Here is a 23,285-nt window from a genome sequence, read left to right on the forward strand (position 1 = left end):
ACAAATCTACTGGCAGGTCTGCCCATCCCTAGCTTCCAGTATCATACAAGAGGTTGAACATATAAATCATTCAAACCAACATTGCATCTCACTGAAAAACAAAATTTTAAAAAGCTAAATCCCACATTGGTTTGAGTTTAACCCAAACTAAACAAGACTATCCCCATCATCTTTTTTCTTTTTCTTCACTGCCACCATCCTTCTTCCCTATAGTCATTAATCACCCAATATAGACCCCAAATAGTCAACACACACATAGATCCCCTCAAATCCTACAATCATTGCCTTCTTACCCCTTTTCTGAACCTTTCCCCTTTACTTTCCAGTGGCATGGTGGAAGTTAGAGGGAGCTTCTTTCCTCCTTTTCACCATCTTTTCCTACACACACACACACACACACACACACACACACACACACACACACACACACACTCCATGGAGGAACAAATCATGTCCCTTATAACTTCATCTGTCCTGAGCATCAAATGGATTAAAATAAATTCCTTTTCTCTCTTCTCTCATTTTTACATTTGTATTTTGAACCAGTAATCCTCTAAGAGGATTCTTTTAGGGGAGGGAGGGAGAGGGAGAAAGAGAGAGAGAGAGAGAGAGAGAAGAGAGAGAGAGAGAGAGAGAGAGAGAGAGAGAGAGAGAGAGAGTAATTATGTAATCCTGGTGTGAATGAAACATTTTGAAATATTTGACAATAGTCTCTGCTTCATTAGGAATAAGTTAAGTGACAATGACCTTCCCTATTAGGTCATGAGCCAGGTTAGCAGTCCCAGGTAAAACCTACACACAGTTCAGTCCCTTTGAGTTGCTTTCTTGAGGTAAAAGGAGCTTATAGATTTAAACTTCTTCCTGAACTATTGCTATACTTCCCTCATTGCTTCATATCTCTCCTAGATAACAGAAATAAGAGGACATCTTTTGCTATTTTCCACCTCTCAAATGGTCTCTCTCCCTTCTCTGAATGATGTTCCATAACCTCAATAATTCCAGGATTTAGGATCTGGTGATTCTCCCATGTCATTACTCCTTCCCATTATATTCTTAAAGGAGACTTTTCTCAGTCCCCCTTGCTATCTGTAAAATGCTTTCTTCCTTCCAAAATCCTACTGACAGCTCCCTCTTCCTGTCAAAAATCAGATTCCTGAAGGAAGATGAAATTTGTTTTACTGCTTAACATGTAAAAGGAGGTGAAGTAGGGCTTCTTCCCAGTGTCTTAAGACACTGTCTTGATTGGAGAAATTCAAATTAAAACATCTTTGAGATACCATCTCATAGCTATCAAATTGGCTAAAATGATAGAAGGAGAAAATGACAAATGTTGCAGGGGACATGGAAAAATTGGGACACTAATACACTGTTGTTGGTGGAAATAGGAACTGATCCAACCATTTTGGAGAGCAATAGGGAATTAAGCCCAAAGAGTTATAAAAGCCTTTGACTCAGCAATTCCACTATTAGGTCTGTTTCCCAAGGTGGTCAGGGAAAGAGGAAAATAATTTGTATATTGTAAAATATTTATAGCAGCTCTCTTTGTGGTGGCAAAGATCTCAAAATTAAGCTGATGCCCATCAATCAGGGAATGGCTGAACAAGTTATGGAATATGATTGTGATAGAATACTACTGTGCTATGGGAAATGATGAGTTGGTTGATTTTAGAGAAATATGGGAAGACTTGCATGAAATAATGAAGAATAAAATGAGCAAAACCAAGAGAACATTGTATACAGTAACAGCAATATTGTTGGAAGAATAACTGTGAATAACTAAGTTATTCTGAGTATTATAAATACTGAAATCAACTACAAAAGACATATGAAGGAAGATGCTATCCACCTCCAGAGAAAAATCTGATATATGGAAGTATGCATTTTAAGGTTTCACATAAATTTGTCAAATGTTGGCCTTCTCTAGTGTGGGGTTGGAAGGGAGGAAAGGAGACAGCCTGAAACTCAAAATGCAACCAAAAATAAATTAAAATTTTTAAAAATTAAAAAAGAAATTCCAAGTTAGAATTAATAAGAAAATGTTGCAGAGTTCTAAATCAAAGAGGGTGTAATGACTGTGACTTAATCTGACACCAAACATTAATAAAGTTAATTGAAATGGAGGAGAAAGGAAGTTGTTTACTCAAATTTAAATGACCATCAGCAAGTCATTTTGCCTGGTTTGTATGAGGGAGAACTTCTGAGATGCAGTTTCCACGCCTGTTAAGTGGGTATAATAATATATTATCAACCTCAAAGTATTGTGAGAAAAAGCCTTTGGAAACCTTAAAGTGCTATTGAAAGATGACTTTCTGTGGTTTCTTTTCACTTTCTCTTACCCCATATCCAATCAATTGTCAAGTCTTACAGATTCTACTTCCACACCTTACCCTGCCTATCCTTTTCTCTCTCTCTGCTTATATAGTCGTCACCATAGTTCAGAATTTCAATACCTCTGCCTCAACTATTGAAATAGCCTCCTCTCAACCAATTAACAAGTCACAAGCAAAGGGGCTTATATGGTAATGCAGAAGTCAACAAATACACATATAAGTATACAGAGAATAAATATTTTAAAAATTTTAAAAATTTAAAAAAATTTAAAAATTAAAAAATTTTAAAAAATAAAATACAGAGTCATTTGGAAAGGAAGTTGATAGCAGTTGTGGGCATCAGGAAAGGCTTAATGTAGAAGATGGTGTTGCATTGCATTTTAAAAGAAGAGGGAAATTCTATGAGGCCGAGGTGGGAAGGGAGTGTATTCCAGGTATAATGGAGTGGCAGCACAAAAGCACTAAGTTGGTAGAGTGTCCTATGTGAGGACCAGAGAGAAAACTGGATTGCAGAGTCCTGGAGTCCTGGAGTCCTACAGAGGAAGTAATGAAGCTAGCAAGATAGGTTGGCACCAGGTTATGTTTCCCTGCTTCGAATGTCTCCCTTTTCCATCTTCTCTCCATATAGCTGCCAAAATAATCTTTCTGAACCTGAGGTCTGACTACATCACTCCCCTTTTTGAAAATCTCCATACCTCCCTTTAGATTAAAATAGAACAAAATACAAATTATTCAGCTTGTCATTGAAAGCCCTTCATGTCTGATTACAGACTACCTTTCCACATTGATTTCACAGTTTTCCCCTCTAGGAACTTACATTTTCAGACCAACTGATCCACTTGCTGATATCTAAACTTTATATTCCACATCCCATTTGATATCTCTATGCCCCTGGATAGGCTTTCCCCATACCTGGAATTATGTCCTCACCTGTGCCTCTCAGAATGGTTTCATTTAAGATTCAGCAGAGGTGCCAGCTTCTTAGGAAAGCCTTTCTCCATATCACTATTGTTATTTCTCTCTCAGTCTTCAAACTATCTTGCATTTATTTACTTATTTGTTTACATGGTTTCTGGTTTTTATTTCTGTGTTCCGATGTTTTGTGAAGTACCTTATACATTTTTGTTTTGTTGCTGTTTTGTCTCAATCTATAATTCAATCTATAGCATGTTCCTGATGCGATACCTCCCTCTGACAGATTAGTAATTGGTTTACAATGTATAGTCTTAGAGAGCTGTCCAGAGGCACACAGAGGTTAAGCTACTTGTCCAGGGTCATACAACCAGTGTCAAAAGTTTACTTTAAATACAGATCATCCTCACTTCAAGGCTTGCTCTCTCCGTTATACCACCCTGACTCACTAGCTTTTTAAGAGATATTTGTTGAATTACATTGAATAGTATGGTTTGATCATATTTTCAATAAGCTCTCCTTATTCAGATCCAAATCTCCAGAATGCTTCCTGCAGCTCTGATCCCAAAAGATCCCATCTCTTTCCACAGCTTTCATTTGGGGTAAAGGGATGGAAAATGTCTAATAGTATATGTAATCCTGGTTATATCCTTGGAGATATTTTCCCTGACTCTCTCCCACAGCAGATGAAAATATTAAAATGGAGTATTCAACCATTCTGGAGCAGGGTTACAGGCACAGTGGAGGAGTGGAGTCCACAGCACAATTTAGTAACCAAGAAGCCTGGGAAGATAGAGCTGGGATGCCCCAGACTTCCTTTACCCCTACTCTCTCAGTTCTATCTCAAGGCACTCCTGAATTGCTGAATTTGCAGGAGTCTGAGCTGGTCCCTTCCCCATCTGTTATTATTAAACCAAATACACTGCAAAATCTGCAAAATGTACATGGGGGTTACAGGGAAAGAAATCACCCCAAAAATTGCATTAGGTTTAGTGGTAGCCCATCCAAACAGAATCCTTTTCTTCATCCTCTAACAGCCTTGGTTTTCTCCCTTGCCTTCATTTCCTTCTTGAGATCTCAGATCCAACAAGTTTTCTTGTGTTTTTTTTTTTTAGTTCACATATTTTCTTTTTATGTACATAGCCAGTTGACTGGCAAGTGATCCCTAAGCTACCAAATAAAAGTACCATCTGTTTCTTCCTTTTGCCTGCTATATAGCATCAGCTTTCTCTCTTGTGGTACTAGGAGGACACTGTCACTAAGTTTAAGCCAGTTACTTTGGTTTACTCAATCTGATGAGTTCTTCTATGGAAAATCTTTTGAAACATTTTAATTGTTGGGAGTCCCTTGCTCAAAGACAAACCTGGGAAGTATGCAGACATCAGAGTAAAGAAATTTCCCTGCACTTACAACCAGATAACTGCTACAGGACAACAATTGATACAACTTTGAATATACTATCTCATTCAGGCCTCAAAACAATCTTGTAAAATGATTCCGCCATTACTAACAGTAGAGGAAACTGAAGTTCAGAAAAGTTAACTAAATCCATGAGCACTAGGCTAGTGTCAGAGGCAGGATCTGAATGTAGGTCTTCCTGACTGCAAGTTTAGAAAGCCATCTGCTACACAAAATATCTGTACTTTATCAAACCTGTGAGGATACAAAGAGCTAAAGAAGTAATTTTGACTAGAACATCCCACCTACTTTGCCATCCCCAATACATTTAAAAGTCTTCTGATGAACAGGTGTTAAGTTGAAATGAGATTCAGCAACAGGACAGGGAAGGGAATGTGGAGGAATCTTAGCTCTGGATCTGATGCCGAAAGCAAAGTGGAAGAAAGTAAAGAAAAAAGATGCTATCCTAACTGGGAGGCTACAGATTATTTTGAGCTTTTGTGGGAAACATAAAAGATCTCAGGGTTCTTTTCTTCTTCTTCTTTTTCTTCTTCTTCTTCTTCTTCTTCTCTTCTTCTTCTTCTTCTTCTTCTTCTTCTGACAGTTTAGAGTGAATGGCTGGGGCTGTATGCTACATGGTTCACTTCTTTCTAAAATACTTAAAAGTATTTCTTTCTTTCTTTCTTTCTTTCTTTCTTTCTTTCTTTCTTTCTTTCTTTCTTTCTTCCTTCCTTCCTTCCTTCCTCCCTCCCTCCCTCTCCCTCTCCTCTCTCTCTCTCTTTCTTTCTTTCTTTCTTTCTTTCTTTCTTTCTTTCTTTCTTTCTTTCTTTCCTTCTTCCTTCCTTCCTTCCTTCCTTCCTTCCTTCCTTCCTTCCTTCCTTCCTTCCTTCCTTCCTTCCTTCCTTCCTCCTCTCTCTCTCTCTCTCTCTCTCTCTCTCTCTCTTTCTTTTTCTTTCTTTCTTCCTTTCTTCCTTCTTTCCTTCCTATCATCTTAGTTCCCATCTCTGTCCTCTTTCAGACATTACCTGATGCTCATAATCTAAACTCAGAGCCCTAGCCTTTCTCAAGAGGAGTGAAATGGAGAGGAAAGGAAGTTCACAGAGGCCTTGGGATACTTAGGGTTGGATTTCTTTCTTCATATACAGTCCCATTCCTGTGCCCCGTGTCTCCAATAAATGTCCCTGTGTAATGGCATACTTATAAAGTCCTGGTTAATGCCTCAATTACCCTCCTCCACCCTACCCCCAACATATGGACTTTCCTCCTCTCACTAAACTTTCACTTCTTTGGGACTGTGCCTTAATCCTGTTTGTCTCTATTGCAGAAGGAAAAAACCTTGTGTCCCCCTCCCCCCGTATTGTTTATTATGCAAACAAACAAACAAACAAAAAAACCCCCATAGACTCGAAGCCAAGGGAACCAGGCAACTTTGCAGATTGGCAAGTGAACCATATGAGGTTTGCAGTAGGATTGCCTGGGAAAGAGGAGCTACGTTTATGGACTACAACTTTCCGAGAGAATTTCTCTGGCTCCACAGAAAGCAACAGAATCAAAGGGTATCTCCTCAAGATCGTTACTTCGGGAAATGCGCCCAGACCGAACGATACTGAAATCTGGTTCGTACCCTGTTTAAAGTAACTTTCTCCTTCTGAATTTAGTTCCAAATTTGCGGCTTTAAACAAAAGTTGGAAACAAAACAAAGCCTGGCGAATGGAGGCATTGTCTTCCTAAGGTGGACTACCTGAGTTCTGGAGAATTTCCCCTTCCTGCTTCCTTAAGTTTCGGGCCTTGAACATTTAAAGAAGAAAAAAATCAACACGAATAAATCTCAAAAACCCGGTTTTGGGGGTGGGGTGGGGTGAGGTGCGGCGCGGCATTGTGGCATTAACTCTCTACACCGTGGTTGGATTGTAACCTCTATATGCTGGTGTTATTGTTATTTTCTCTCGCCGCCCGAATCCTTCTTCCTTCTTAGGTTCAGGAATGGGGATGTAGGGAACAAGAAACTTTCTGTCTTTGGGCTCTGGTAATAAATGCCCCAGCAAAGAGGCTGAACACAACAAGCAGTGACGTCCCCCAGTGAGTGAGCATCTGGCTGAGGTTGGAAGGGTGTGCTTTCTGAAAGGGATTGGGAGAGGAGAGAGGAGCAAGATTTACACAGATCGAAGGACAGAATCATAAAGGTATCAGTGCTGTGTGCTGACAAGTAAAATGGTCTTTTTCATTAGAACTGCTCTATTGGGTAGAGTAGGAGAAAGCTGTTTAGACACTCCCTGCATGTACATCATTAAAACAGGAGTAAAAGTGAATGTATTAATAATTGAACCAGAAATTAAAAACCCCAAAAGCTTATTCTTAAAAGAGTCAAGTGATGAAAAGTAGGGTGGTTTGTGCGTGTTTACTTAAATCTCCTTTAATTTTGACTCATCCTCGCCTGGGAAGAGATACTAAACATCTCTTTTTTTGTCATTACCCTTTTCTCTTTCCCACAGATTCTTTGGTATGTGTACTGGCTGATAAGGCCAGTAGGAAGGCAGAGAATACTCCAGCAAACAAACGCGAAGGGTAGCGCTGTAGCTTGGACAGCTCTGGTCCTTTGGAGTCAGGAGAACTGGATTTTATTCTAGCTCTGCCAACTAGCTTTGTAACCTTCCCAGGACAGGCTTCTTCTCCACACGCCATCCAGCTAAAGATCAGGCTTCTCTACAGCCTAGCCAGTTACAGGACCGCAAAGTATGACCTAGAAAGATTTTAAACTGTTCAGAACTTCTGTCTTTCCCCACCCATCCCCGTTGACAATTGCCTCACCTGGCCCGCTGTTTTAGGCCGGTGCTATGCATCATTTCTCTCCCTCCTCCCTCACCATCTTCTTTTCAGCCACCACCCTTCTCCACCAAGTCTTGAAATTGCTGCACACTCTCCCACTCCTCCCACCCCCTCTCTTGGAAGCATTATCAAATCAGTCTGCCGGTTCTTGAAGGGGTTATGTCAGTCTGCTCTTCTATGGCCCCACTCTTAGTTCCCATAACTTCCAGGACCAAAGTAGTGTTTCCTGGCCCCAACTACTCTACGTATGACATCTCCACCTATCTGAGGGCAGGAACTATCTTTACTTTTGTACTTGTTATAGCCCAATTTTATGCATGAGCACTGTGCTAGATACATAGCAAGACATAAATAACATTTTTTTTAAAAAAATTCTTCATTCTTTGCCTAGCTAGGCTACCTTTAAAACCCATTTCTATCTTGAAAATCCTATTATTTTGTGATTCTAAAAGTACTGACTTACTCCCCAAACTTTCTGCCCAATAGTTCCTATAGTCCTTGTGCTCAGCTGGGCCTGGGTTGAAACATAGTCTGAGAGAACTCTTCTTCAGCTTCATCTTCATGTTCTTCAAACAGTCCCCCTTATCCTTCCTCAATCTATAGCTAGAACATTGAGAGCATGGTTTACGAGGAAGAGCCCTCTCTTAAATCAACCTAAGTAAGTCGGTATCAGAAGACAAGACTTGGTGCTAAAATGTCCTTTAATCTATCTAGTCACTCCCAATACACAATCCCAGTCTTTATAAATTGATCTAATGCTTGCCTCTGAGGGAGGTAGCAATCCTGTTTCTCCTACTATAACCTCAGAGCTCGGCTGTAAAAGTTAAAACTGTGTGGAGCCCCCACCTCTCCACATTAAACAGCTTACAAATAATTTTTCATAATTGAGGTCTTCCTAAATACAATCCTTTCCTAGCATCCATCCATGCTTCTTTCCATCCCCAAATTCGGGGGGGAAATGCTATATAATGTTTAGGACTGCTGCTCAGGTATCAAAGGAGGATAGAAAAAGAATTTGTTTTGAGGGGGAGGAGGAGAACCTAGGGGAGACTGCTGGCCTTCCGGGGAAACAGTATCCCACTCTATTATATTCTGCTTTGACTGACATCCCCCCCCCCAACAAAAGGTGTTCCAACTAAAATATTAATAATAAGAAATTCAGTTCAATTTATTATACCTCTACTTTGTGCAAGGCATATGTATAACCGCAGCCTATGGAAATGAATGATATACATTTTTTTTTAAAGTCCCTGTGTGAATGTATCTCTAATCTTCTCTGATTATGTTTGTTCTGTCTCGCTCTGTGCTTGCTTTTCCGTCCTAGACTTCCTTCTCCGCTCGATTCTGGAGATGTAAGGAGCGGGAATGGAAGCTTGTCTCAAACCTGAGAAAGAACACCCAACCCGTATTTCTCAATTTCTATCCAGCGCTCAACACCTAATTAGAACATGCATTCATAAAATAATAACCCACCTGACCGAAGTTTGAATGCAGCAATGACTTTCAGAGATCACTAACTCCCTTAGTCCAAGGATGTAAATTATAATTTTGATCTTTGAGGATTCAGGACTTGAGGAGGATGCACCACTTTCCAGGGAGTGAGAGAGGGGTCATCCAGTCCCAGATCAGGAAAGAGCAGCCTCAAGTTTTAAGACTCTACTAGCCTAGGCAAGTCTATGCAACTAGCAGAAGTCAATCCAATACGTTTCACTCTAGCGGTTAAGAATTTCTCCCTTCCACTTAACTTGTTCTCCCGTCTATACACTTTTATGGAGAGGAACTTCTGCTTACCGGTCTGTGCCCCTATCTACACAAATGCATGATACACTCTCGTGTGCATTTGTGCCATGACTAGCTCTTGATCTAGCCACAACCGCTACTGAGCTGCTTTGTGAGCTCTTTTTACACAAAAAGCTAGGTCTTTCCTCCTCCCTAAATCGAGTACGTTGTTGTCCCGCGTTTAATGGACTCAAGACAGAGGAAAGAAAAGGAACACCGAAATCCAGGACTGATTCTCAGGCTTCGGGGTAAATTCACAGGCTGAGAAGGTGGAAACAGGGATACAGGAAACTCCACTTTGTATCCATTGCCTACTGAGGACAAAGTGGGAGTCCTTCACCACTGAGAAACTCCAGAAAACCCTGAATTTATCAGTGCACTTTACTCAGTCAGCCAATCAGTAAAATAAGCGTTTATTAAGCACGGTGCTGGCCACTATGCTCAGGGTTGGGGATAAAAAGAAAGGCAAAAAGAGTCCCTGCTCTCCAGTTCTCAAACTAAGTTGGGGGGGGGGGAAGAGGAGAGACAATACGCAAACAGCTATGTACAACAAACTATATGCAGGATAAATAGGAAGTAATCAACCGAGTGCTCGGGAAAGCCTTCCCGAAGAAAGTAGGATTACTACTCCACTTCTCCGTTGGAATTTGAGGTTAAATTACTTTTTCCCCCCACGAAGAAAGAGACTACAATTCACATAAGAAGCTGGAGAGGCGATGGTAATAATATATCAACACCGATAATTATTAGCCCCTTTCCAAATTCCTATGGGACTTTCTTGGAAACTCTCTAAAATAACACATCACATAAAACAACTTTCCCTAAAAAATTGCATTCTAATCTTAAAACTATTTGAATTTGCCTTGAATCATATAGTTTATTTTATTATTTTTAAAGTTATATGCTTCTGATTAATTTCACGTTTCTTAGAAGAAAGAAAAGAAATTCCAAACCTGCCTGTCCATAGTGTTAGAAAAGTTTTTACAAACAAATTTTGCAAGTAGCAACTAATCTTCGTGAGGGGGAAGGGATCAAGGTGGTCATCTATCATCTTTTTATTTTATTTTAGCTGGTCTGATCTTAATTTTCTCTATGCCCTCCCAGTTCCAGATTAATACTTCGGATTTGTCTGGCTGGTATTTGAAGACTATTTACCCAGAGAGTCCAGGCCCAACATAAAGACCTGATGTCGCACTTACGTAGCGAAACTCTTAAGAGGACATTAACAATATTTTAATTTCATTTCGTTCATCAATTTCAAGAACAAATCAAGTGACAAATTACTCCCCTGGAATTTCCCAACTTGAAATCTTTCTCGGGGAGGAAACGCCTGGTAGTGTGTGTTTTCTATAGTGGGATGGAGTTTGTGTGCAACCCCGCTTGAGAGGCCGAGCAAGAGAATTGATTGTAATCAGTATAACTAAATTTGTAATTTCAAGGAAAGTTAACCAGGAGACCGAGATAGACACAGACTTAGATTAAATCCAAAGAGAGTCACAGGCACAGAGATAGATACTGAGATGAAATTCGTCCAAATACTGTCACTGGCAAGAATATCTTCCATACTCGCGTAGTACTATTTCTCCCTCTCCCGGGATCAGAGCCTAAGTAATCTCAGCTGAGCTCCCTAAAGCTCTGCTCTTGTGATATGTAGAGAAGGAAAAGGAGAGGGACGGCAGGTGTCAGAAGACAGGGAGCTTCTTCCTGCCTGTTTCCTCTCTCTCACCTTCCATTAGCAGCCCAACACACACTCTCAACTATCTGACAGTGATATCGCAGGCCAGCCTGGGCACGTTCACCCCTTAGGAGAATTTAGATTTTATTTCTTTTTCTCCTTCTCTTTTCCCCTCCCTACTCTGGGTTGGAGGTCCCGGAAGTCCCAGTCTTTCCCTCCCGTGCCCTTGCAGATTAAGTGTAATACTTCTCTTCCATCCCGGATGCCTCCGTCCCCCTGCTATGCACATTGACTTTAAAGCCACCAACTTCTCATCGAAGTCTCTTTACCCCAGGAAATTCCCCCATTCCCCTGGGGGAAGCTAATAAAAATAATTTCAAGACCGGGGACCAAACACAAGGGAAAATAAAGGAGGGGGGTGGTCGAAAGGGGGGGGAGAAGCCAGATCTTAATTAGCTTCCACACAGAAGATCAAGTTATGTAATATGTAACTAATTATAGCCACCTGCTTCCAAGGAAAATCCACTTGGGTCTCCGGACTGGGAAGAGACCTTAAGGTTCAACGTCTCTTGTGGGTGCACCTGCTCTTCCTACCCACGGGGCACCACCCGCATAGCATGAGTCAGGGTGGGCTCTGACACTTTTTTCTTTCCGTGCTCCCCACAGACTGCAATCTCTCATCACGAGAGTTCAGAGAGACCTGTGTGGGACGTTGAAAAAAAATGCAGAACCAGCCATGGAGGCAGGATGGCAGATAAATAATTTTAGAAAGAAAGCTGTCAGCTATATTTCAGGCCAAAACGTTTAGACCGAGGTCTAGTCATGGTAACTTGCTGGAGTCATGCCCATGTCCTTGGCGGCAGGCTCGTAAGATTGCGTTTGCAGGGGATTCAAGGAAATATTGCTTATGTATTTGTTTGTTTGTTTACATCTATGCCTATGGGCAACGGCTGAAAGAAGTCAGGAGTGGGGAAATGTCACCCAGCTGTATGTGTGTTGTATCACAAAAATCTGTTTTAGACAGTATCATAGCCATCATTTCGCACATTCAGTTCAGCTCTTAAAATGGAGATTTCCTTTCTACTTTATATTAGGAATAGGAAAAGAAACTATTAAAATTAGCCTCTCCTGTCACTTTCTCTTTTCTAAAACCTCAGTCTGTTTTTGTAGAGTTGATTCTCTCAGCCCTTCCAAGTCCCAGCTAAAATCTCAACTACAGGAAACTTTTCCCGAATCTCCTTAATTCTAGTGCCGTCTCTCCGTATTACTTCCAATTTACTCCCTAAGTAGCTTGGTTGTACACAGTTGTTGGTAAGTTGTCTCTACCATTAGACAGAGCTCCAGATCACGGACTGTTTTTTGTTTGTTTGTTTTTTAAATTTTACTTTGTATTCCCAGTGCTTAGCACAGTGCCGGACACACAGTAGCCTCTTAATAAATGTTTATTGACTGATTCCCACTCAGAGTCTGCCAGGGGCTGCCATGTTATATCTGTTTCGAATTATAGAGGGGGAAAAAAAGGAAAGATCTGAGTGACAAGGTATCTGGGGACATCCTAAAATTACTCATCACATCCTTTCATGCATTTCTGTCTTCTGCTACTATTTTCCTGTGAGGTCTCATTCTCTGCTGCTGGGGCTAGGCCCAGAGCTACACTGTCCTGATTGTAGTTGTGAGGTAGACCTCAGGAATTGAAAAAGCTATATGCTAGTTTTGTGTGTGCCTGTTTGTTAAGCCAGTAAAAGGTTCTTGTTCTCCCCCTCCCTGCTGAGAGACCACTTAAGAAAGGTAAGCAGGAAAACAAGCAAAGAAGAAAATTAGCTTTGCTAACCTGGGAAGTTAGATTTAAATTTCAGGTAAACCTAGTTTGTTTCGTTTACCTTTTCTGCTTCAGCATTCTGAACTTCTCTCACCATCTTACCTTTTCACCCAACCCCAATCCTGTTCCTTCTCTTTGTCCAGTCCCAACTTTCTCTACAGGCTTTATCGAGAGAAAGCTCCGCTAGCGCTGGCATCTTCCTAACCTTAGTGCAGCAAGCGCCTTACCGTAATCTTGCCTTTTTGAGCTACAACACAGGTCAGAGAAGGGTTCCTATGGCTGTTTCTCACCCTTTCCATACCCCACCCCCAGTCGCTAACTGGTCTCTAGAGCTGCAACAATTCCCTGTCTGAGCAGAACTCCCCCCCCCCACGCTCAGTTCTCTGTTCTCTCCACCTCCTTGTAAAGCTGGCCATTCTTTCCTCGCCACAGCTGGACGACAAAGAACATCTCACCTTCTGGAAAGACTGCTCGCATTTTTAGGTAGCTGGTGGTGAGCCGAATGATGGATGCCTTGTCTAGCTGAGAGGTGATGGCCGAAGGAAGGGGTAGCAACTTGGCCAGTTCATAAAATTCTCCATTTTCTTTTTCCCTTCTTGTCTTGGCTGCATTCTTGGACTTCTCCTTCATCGTGCCACTGCTTTGGGCATATTATATTAGACGCGGCCCACTCTCCAAATCTCCTATGCTCAGCAGCCACAACGCGTAAGGGTTTAGATTTCTAGCAATGGACTGGTTCGCCAGGAATAAGTCGATCCTTTTGGCCGCGGGTGAGTGAGGAGAAAGAACAAGATCAATTCTCCTGAATAGGCCAATTCAGGCATGTGATAGATACAAAAGCAAGGGATAGCAGCACTGTAGGGAAAGGAAACTGAAGAGGTGATGTCAGGTTAGAAGTTCAGTCTGCTAGGTGAAAGACCCCCGGATCAAGGAGAGAGAGAGAGAGAGAGAGAGAGAGAGAGAGAGAGAGAGAGAGAGAGAGAGAGAGAGAGAGAGAGAGAGAGAGAGAGAGCGCTCTCGCCTTGTAAAAAGGCCTGGAGAAGCAGACTGGAGACACAGCTGTGGCGTTGGCAACAGTATCTGAGGCTTCAGGAGGTCTTCTTGCCCAGAGAGTTGATTTCTTGAGGCTTGGATAATTTACTCTTATCGAGCAAAACCTAAGATAGGAAATTCTCGCTCTGGCTTCTCCCTGTAGCAGCCCAACAAGAAACCATGCTCTGGAGTTGTTAGTGTCAATCAGTAATCAAATGACTGGCTCTCTCTCTCTCTCTCTCTCTCTCTCTCTCTCTCTCTCTCTCTCTCTCTGTCTCCTTCTCCCCTTTCTTCCCTCTCCTTTCCTCTGTCTCCCCCCTCCCAGTTTTCTTCTTCCTTTCCTCTTTTTTTTTAAATTTGGAGGTGAAAATATGGAGAAGAAAATTTGATTTGTTTAGTCCTTAACTAAGGGGAAAAAACTGTCTCAAAACCCTAGGCCGGTAAACAAAAGGCAATTCCAAACCGCAGCAGCAGTGGCAAGAGTAGGTAAAGCCAATGAATGAGAGTCCGAGATGGGGGTGAGTAGGGGTGCTGGTCAAAATCAGCAGCTCTCCTCTTTTCTTGGCGCTCTTGCCTGGGAGATTCCGCTCCGAAAGGAGGACTGTGTGTCGGTTTGTTTTTCTTCCACGTGCTTATGAGCTATGTTTGTTTATTACAGACCTGCCTTCCTGTGGAGTCTGACAGTCCCTCTTGCTCTGAGGAAAGAAGGGAGAGAAGGAGAGAAATGGGGAGGGGGTGTAGAGAGGCAGGTGATGAATGAATCTCTCTTCCTCGACATTCCGTCTTCCCAAAAGTCACATGACAGTTTCTATATTTCCACTTTGCTAGTTTTCCCCAAGACATCCAAGAGCTCTGGAAATGTTAAAGAACTCTGCATGCTTACATACATAACATTATGCATATCATATATATGACAAGGAATAGGTTATGAGAAATCACTCAGGGAAATTGAAGGAGAAAAGAGAAGAAGAGGAGGAGGAAAAGGAGTAAGAGAAAAAGGAGGAAAGGAAAGAGAAAAAGGAGGAGGAGGAGGAAGATGAAGGGAAGGGCCTGGCTATGGAAAAGACCAGAGAAAGGCAGAAATGAAAAGAATGAGGAGGAAGGGGAGGGGATCAGAGGAGTGGTGGTTAAGAAGCAGGAGTATGGGAGAAATATGAGAGAAAAGAAAAGAGGAAGAGTAAGACAAAAGATTAATTTTGTGATTTGGAAATATTTCATAAGGGGCCCATATCAAAGCTGACCTCTGTCCTCCAAATCCAACCTTGCCCATCTCCCATTTATAAATGGGAAATGTAAAAGGAAATCTCTCCCCCTCCCCTTTTCTCCTTCCTCTCTCCCAACTTCATTGGTGTAAGAGGACAGAGGGAGGGACAGAAGGAAATAGACAGGAGTAGAAAGGAAAGTCTGTCTCTCTGTCTCTTTTCTTCCTACCTGCTGGCTTCCTAGCAGGAGGTCTAAGCCCCCTCAAAAAGTACCCCCACCATTTCCACATTCATGAAAATAGAGGGAAGTTCTGAAATGGAGTTTTCAGAGTGTTTTTGCAATAAAAAAAAAATGGAGACATAACAAAGTCAATTACTTCCTGCAAAGTACAGAACAGAAGCCAGCAACTTAATAAAGTGTCTGTTTCAGGGAAGTGTGTTGCTGAGAGACCTTGGCAGAAGAGACTAGAAAAGGATAGAAAGGGGCAGAAGAAAAGATGATAATCTGATTGTATAATCCTGCTGGCCAAGATGATTTTGATTTAGTATGAGGCTTCAGAGGTTAAGCCTAGGTCTTTTCTGTAGCTTCAAGTCATTATAGATTGTAAAAAGAGCTTTTCAGTAGCTCAGGGAAGGTGAGGTTGAGCTCCTGAACATCTCTGTTAGCTCAAAAGTCTATTCTCTGCTGAGTTCCAGGGGGAGGTGTAAAACAACAAAAGAGGGAAGGTGTATGTGTAATTACATTGTTAGGTGGGGAGCACTCCCAGGGGACCTGATGTTCCTCTCAAGAACAACTACACTGGAATCAAAGTGAACACTGTTTTTTTAGCGACTAGTAATCTGAACATACGGGATTACAGAAACTATATTGTACGTAGCTATTTATAATACAGGCACACAGCCTGCTAATGCACAACTGTCTTACACACATCTCTGAGCAATTCTTTCATAGGGGCAGGTGGGCAGGGCTAAAATAAAAATCTCTTGGTGTTTCAGTGTCTGCCTATTTCCAGCAATTGGTAAATTCAACGGATATTTTGGCCTCCCCTGACAGATACAGGCCCTATACCTGGACTGGAGGAAATCGGTGAACAATCTCTTTCTCTCTTAATGGTTCCCTCCTATCTCAGATCTGCCTTTCTTAGCATAGTTGTGAGGTATCTCCACTGAAATCTTCCCAAAATGCCTCACTGCGGGTGAGACTTCACCCAGAGTTCTTAAAGACAAGTCTTTAAGCAGAGGGACTCATATTCATGTGATTTTAACAGTATAGTATAGGGCCTATGATACAATGTATTTATATTTATTACTGTGTTCTTGTCTAAAGAAGTTAGAGCTCAGAAAGAGCGCTGAGTACAGGCCTGGCGATGAACTAACTATGTGTATTGTTCAAAGAGCAGCCTGGCTCATCACCAGATGGGCTGCAGGGAGAAGAACTTTTGAATAACAACAAATCCTTTTGACAGTCTACTGGAGAAGTCATAGAGAAGCTCTGTTTTATGTTGGTGAAGGGAATCACAGAACCTTGAACTACTGAAATAAATTGTGAGAAAAGACTTTGTTTACTTGAAAGTACCATATAAATGTGAGCTATAGCATACACATGTGTACACATACAGACACTATAAATACACAGTTAAACTGATCTGCCTATCTGTACTATCAGCAAAGAGTAATAATAGCTGATGTTTATGTATAACATAGCAAGTGCTTTCGTCTCACAATAGCCCTGTGAAGTATATTCCTAGTGTAAATATCATTAAGCCCATTTGGCAGAGAAGGCAGCTGACTTTCACAATAGCCTCAATTAACTAACCCATAGTAACAAAATTAGTTCATTTGGAGTTAGGACTTCAGATTCAGTGCCCTTTCTTTACATCATTCAGCAAACTCACAGAAGTTCATGTCCCTATAGTTAAATGATGTTTTTATATGCATGTAAGCATATTGTCTTGAAGACTGTCTTCAAGTCCCTATTCCTCATGATAACTCTTACCTTCCTTAACTAGCCCAGCAAAAGATTGGAAAGTATGCTTTATTTGGAGTAAGACATCCTGGGTTCAAATCCCAGCTGTTAGGCTAACTCACCACCCTTCTTGCCCAGAGCCCAGGTACTTAGCCGTTTTGAGTATTAGTTTTCTCATCCAAGAGGCCTCTAAGGTCTTTCAAATGGCAAATTTTAACTTCCTGTTTCTTGGGTAAGATTGCTAAATTCCAAGACTGCAGGACTTACATTCATGTGATTTTAATAGTATAGTGTAGGGCCGATTATACAATGTATTTATTTATTATTGTGTTCTTGTCTAAAGAAGTTGTATAAGGCAGAAAGAACACTGAAATCAGCCTCAAGATGTGGGGTTTAAATCCCTCTTCTGACACTAGTTGTATGACTCTGAGCAAGTCACTTAACTTTTCTAAGCCTCAGTTTCCTTTACTACAAAGTGGGGATAATGATATCTGCATTACCTGCCTTACAATAATACCTGCACTCCCTGCCTCCTTGTTGTGACAATCAAATAAGCCAAAGTATGTGAGGCTTCAAAAATCTTAAAAGTACTATAAAACTTCAGTTATTATTAGTAGTAGTAGTAGGGGGAGGGGGAAAGGAAGTAAACATCAGAGAGTTTCAGTCCAAGCTTTGGTTTAGTTTTTATTTTAAAAGGATTCTTTTAAACAAGATCTTGCTATGAGTGAGCACTTCCTTCACTAACAAATTCAAACATTCTTATCCCTTGTATATAAGTGGGGGCAGGTCTTATAGAGAACTAGTACACAAGAATTCTTGTGTTGATTTTTCTCACTTTGATGAATAACCTTGTTGGAAAGGAGAGAGTCTCTTCTAAGAGAATAGTGTTTCACTTTGTAAACTGGTCAGCTGGGTCCCTTCCTTAGGCTTTCTTTAGTATTCTCTTTCCCCTCACTCAGGAACCTCGGACTATTTTTCCACTCCTCATCTTCCTTCCTTTCTTCTCTTACTCCAGGAGGACTTTCCTTCCCAAAGTCTACACTTGTGGAGGTTCTGATGATCCATTTACTTTGATAAGGGAGTTCATTCCTTGTTAGAAGAAGATTATCCTGATCCCATAAGAAGAGTAAATTAAAACAAAAATCTGGTTTTAGGAACAAAAATTTCACCTGACCTGAATTCCAATTTTCTTCAAGCCTAAGGGAAAAACACTGTATAATATTGTTAATTTTAGTAACTGGCTATCTGTGGTTTACACCTCAAAATCATCTAGCTTGAAAGTCACTTAATCAGTATGTAGTTATAAGCAGATGGGTAACCACAAACTCTTAAATTCCAGAAGATTAGGACTAGGAGGGACCTTTTAGATATTAAATAGATCAAACTCCTTAATAATAAGGCAGCTAAGGCCAGGAGAGTCAAAATGACACTCACAAGTAATTGTTAGTTGACAGCTGAAACTAGAACCCACATCAACGAAGCTTGCAGTTCAGTTCTCTGGTATATCATGCCTATTCTCCAGGTCTCAGCAAATTTTTCCACAGTCACATGCAAGTGTTTCTTTAGACTCCCCCCCACCACCTCTGCATCTGTCTGTGTGAGTCCAGGAGCTTGAAATAACCCTTGTTGCAAAGTAAAAGCTGGAAGGAGGTGAAGACTTAGCAGCAGAAACATTTCTGAGACCTCTCTGTCCAAAGAACCATACCTTTGTTAAATTGATCAATGTATGAGAGAATCTTTTATCAGGCACCATTTCAGTAGTAGCAACAATCTCAATCAATGGTCACTGCAATTTGCAGTGCCTCCTTGATGCCTGGATCCTTCTTCATCTGGTAAATGCATTCTTTTTACTTTTAGGAATACAAGCACTTGCTTAGCAGTACTGAACCACATGTTCAGGAGACTGCAGCTGCTCTGATTCACTGACCCTCAGAAAAACTTAAAGACCAGAGGAAATTGAAGTGAAGAGAGGTTGAAAACCACTAACCCAGCCCTATTCCAACTGGACTAATTGTCTGCCTTACTGATTATGGAGTAACCTTGGGATCAAAACCCTCTTGCTTGAAGGAGGTTTAAGAGTGTTTAAGTGAAGGGACACCAGCAAGAAGAATAGGAAGAGAGACTATTACTTACTCTTCTTTTCTGTGTCAGCCTCAAGTAGGCAGTTCACTGAGGGAGGATCTCTCACTAGACAGACTTCGTATTTTTACACAAATTTACTTATATAGGTTTTCATTTTCTTTACTCAGAATTTACCAAACCCATTCCTCTCCCCTCCCCTTCCCTCTCTCCTCTACCCCACCTCCGAGCTCTCACATCTTTAGAAATTTTAAATCAGAAAACCGATCTGGAAGGAATTGTGACCTTGAAAGGGAAAGAAAGTAGATCTGTGTCTCTCGACATCTGGTTCGACTTTACCCTTCAGATGCCCCCAAACTGCCCCCCTCCCACACTTCTCTGCTCCTTCCTTACCTGCTACACAGCTTTTGCGGAAATTTATTTCAACGGAGATCATAGATCAAGAAGATAAAATTCACAGATGTTTATATAGATAAATTATGGGTTTACTGGGAAGGCAGTCCCCTGGTTGTTGATAATGCTATAGTAACACAATTTTTATATTTTGTGGGGGAGGGGTGGCATGACTACCACGTCTAGCATTGGATTAGGAAGGGGGGGACGCTTCCAAGTTACATCTCCATTGAACCCCTAAGGTGACATTTAAAGATAGAGCAAGTGATGACAACTGAAAGTTGAAGGCACTTTCTAATTCTTTGCTTCTGATTTGTCTCTCCGTGGATGTCCAAGGCTGGGATTCAACAGACTGCCAAGCAAAGTGGAAAAAGAGTCAATTACATGGCTATTCCACCCAGCTCTTCTCACTCCGTCAAAAACCTTTACCTCATCCATATTTCAAACAAGAAAGAGGTGGGTGAGTTTTTTTTCGGGGGTGGGAGGGGAGGGTTTTCTGAACAATTTCATTAATTCTTCACTTCATTCTTTATATGTAGACAGCCATCTGTCACAAGATTGTATTTCTGTCCACAGAAAGGGTATATCAAAGAATAACATCAATACATAGTAATAAAATGTCAATTGATACAAAATATTTTAAAATTACAGGTATTCGCCACTAATTTGTTCTTTTTGATGGAGGAGTACAATATTTGCACTTCTCTAAAATACAGTAAAGAACTAATAAGAACATAGGTCTTTTTATTTAAAAGAATTATTTCAGTTAAAGCTATCCTTTTAGCGAAAGTGCTTTATTTAGACTGTTCCTTGTTTAATTATCTTATTACTTCACAGGGAACCAAAGTAAATCGTCCCTCACAAGACAGCAAAAACAAACAAATAGTAATTAAGAAGTCCAGGGTTCGGTGTAGCTCCTTTATCTACAGTTATTCTTTCCAGCCAAAGAAAATTATCCCAGGTTAAGAGTTTAATGGCGGCTATAGGTAAGTAAATCTGTTTGGTTCTCCTGCTTTCAGAACTTAAAACACGAAAACAGAGCACTATATGGATCAACCCAATTCTCTTCACTCTTCGGTCTTTTTCTTTCATTGAGAAAGCTTCGGAGTCTTGCCAGAAGGCTATTTATGCTCCCAGGCACCTCAGCTGCTTGTTTTCTGGGCAAATTTACGTAGGACCAGCTTGAAGCTAGCTTTCCTCTTTATTTTTTACAAAAGGACAAAGACTTTGGTCCCTTCAGACTTCTCTTTCACGGTCAGGGCTAAGGCTTGAGGATCTTAGGACTAGAGAAGTAGGGTGGGGAGGGGGTGGGGAAAGAAAGAATTAAAGAGAGAAGAATAATAAGGTTTGAGATCAGAAAAAAATCTCTCACCAAAAACAAATGAATATGTGGATGCATAAATGCTGCCCTCTTCGCTTTCTTTCTCAGGGTAATGTATTTAACTGGACAAAACACCTTAGTGTCACTGATATTAGAGTGTAAATAAACCACCAAAAGAGCGGATCTAATTAGAGCAGAAAGAAACCATTCTTGCTTTTATAAATTTTGGCAAAACCTTTAGCTACTCCCCTCCCAGACAATCTCTTTTTTCGTTTGTCTCTGGGAAAGTGCATAGAGACACTCCAGTGCTGCAACACAACCCTTAATTGTTCTCGACACCCCTGTTCAAGAGAAATTGACGAGAAGCTCAAGGAAAAATTGTACTTCAGGGTAGCGAGTTGTAGGGAGAAAAGGTCCCAGAAGGGGAAAAAGATGGAATATAGAGTATTAGGGGTGATGCGAAGCGTCAACTTTTTGCCCTTCCAACTGTCCAAAAAGAAAGACAGTTCATTCAGGTGGAGTAGGGATAGCACTATCTGACTCCTAGGGCCATACCACGCTGCAGTCTTTGTATTTACCTTTTAACCTCCTTCCTTCTTCTTCTGGGAGAAATCTATGTCCTACTTTAATAGAAACACTGTTTTCACAAATCCCGCTGCAAAGAAAAGGCAGTCCATCTGCTCTCTGGTAAGACCTGTCTTTACTTCCCCAAAGTCTACAGCTAACCAGGCAGGGACGGGACAGGAAAGGTAATTTCCATTTGAGAAGACTTCTGAGGTGTTAAAAAAAAAAATCCGAACTCAACCGTGTGTACCGGAATACCTCAATGGTTAGACTCACAATGTAATACATTTAAAATCAGAAGACGTATCAGTTTATTAACTAGATCTGACATGTAAAGGCCATTTTCAGTTTGTGAAACCCTAAAAACCAAGAACGTGAAAAAAATATCCTTCTAGATCTCCATCCCTCACCCCCAACCCCACCCCCGAAAATTTCTGTCAGCTTCAAGTAGGCAGATCACTGAGGGAGGATCTCTCAGTAGACAGACTCATTTTTATACGTTTACTCATAAAAGTAGGCATTCTCTTTACTCAGATTTACCAACCCCATTCCTTTCCTCTTCTGAGCATGAAAGCATACAATAATCCGGTAATGATTTTTTTTTTGACTGGAAGTAGTTTGATCGTAAAGAAAAGCGACTAAAATAACGGCCTCGCCTGAAAGCTAAGCTATACGGAGGAGAAAGAGAGCCAGTGTATTCGAAACTGAAAACCGGTAAATGCTTCCTACTAAATAAAGGTTAGGGCGAGATTTGAAATCGTCCTCAGGCACATCGTGGGAGAATAAAAATTCCCAACGAATTTTTGTTGGTGCTATACAGGTATTCTAAAGGCGTGTCCCTTAATATTCTCTTCAGTCTATTGGAAGCAAGAGAAAAGACTATAAAACCTCCAGAAAACCTAAACAAAGCTTCACAGTTAGTCTAGTCCTCCAGCCCCCAGGTTTGTTTGTTTATTTGTTTGTTTGTTTATTTTTAAAAGTTTATTTTGAAAAGAATCAGTCCATGGATTCTCTGGAAACCCTTAAGTAGAGAGAAATCAGTGCAGGGAAAGTTGGAGTTCTAATGGCTCCAGCGGGCTCACGGCCCAGAGGGAATGAAGGAAGAGAACAAAATTCCTTGGTTTGCAAGAATTCATACTGAATTCTGTTTTCAAACACTGCTGAAGTGGGGGGTAAGGGATAGAGGGAATCTCTTAACTTGGGGTCTCCCTGGAAAACTTGGGAGGGTGGGCAGCTGGCCGTGGCTACAACTTAATTAAAAACAAACAAAAAAAGTACTTATCTGTTTATGTTGGGGTTGGAAATGGGAGGGGAAGGCACATAAAGGCTGAACAGATTGTTTTGGGTTTTGTTCTTGTTGTTGTTTTGGTATTCTCAGGTAAAATTCAGGTAAGCACTTGATTCCGGCTAACCCCAGGATTGTCTTCATGGTAGGAAATGGCCAATCCTTTTTGGCCTAGGCCTATAGTCTCTCTTCCTTTCTTTCTTCTGAGGGTCCAATATCTTTGCTAAGACCAAGCCTAAAGCCAGAAGAATTGTTCTGGGAAGAAGGATGAGCAGATCTTTGGGTTTTGGGGAAGTGGAAAATGGTCCTAGTCTTTTCTCTTACTCTAGCTGAGAGGGAATAGGAATAGAAAAGAGGCCTTGGAGTCAGGAAGACCTGAGTTCAAGTCTTGTGTGACATGGACAAGTCATTGACTATGAGCAAGTCACTGAATTTTAGTGTCATAGGCACTGTTTTAACTAAGACCATAAACTGCTCTGCACTGCTGGAGGGAACTTCCACACTGAGAATTTCCCACCACGATGAAATCACAGTTCTGGACACTGACTAAATCGAAACAAAAACCATTATTTGTTTCAGATTTTGCCTGGGAGTTTACCACTTCCACCCATTTTGGCCCTGAAGTGGGGAAAGCAGAGGAAGAGGAGGTGTATTTATTGCAATTTGAATGTCCCAATTAAAGAAGAGAGTTGTTCCTTTCCTGA

The 23,285-nt window shown here is 41.1% G+C and overlaps 1 protein-coding gene across 1 annotated transcript in view; it reads right to left on the bottom strand.

The window, feature by feature from the left end:
- SIM2 (SIM bHLH transcription factor 2) overlaps positions 1-13,369 on the bottom strand; it is a 75,106-nt gene extending 61,737 nt beyond the window's left edge. Inside the window, exon 1 of the mRNA XM_020996068.2 lies at positions 13,195-13,369. Within this exon, the coding sequence (XP_020851727.1) occupies positions 13,195-13,369 (175 nt within the window). The remainder of the gene's footprint in view (positions 1-13,194) is intronic.
- Between the last annotated feature and the right edge of the window lie 9,916 nt (positions 13,370-23,285).

This window comes from Phascolarctos cinereus, unplaced genomic scaffold (assembly GCF_003287225.1).
Source record: "Phascolarctos cinereus isolate Bilbo 61053 unplaced genomic scaffold, phaCin_HiC Scaffold_726;HRSCAF=1367, whole genome shotgun sequence".
NCBI classification, from domain to species: Eukaryota; Metazoa; Chordata; class Mammalia; order Diprotodontia; family Phascolarctidae; genus Phascolarctos; species Phascolarctos cinereus.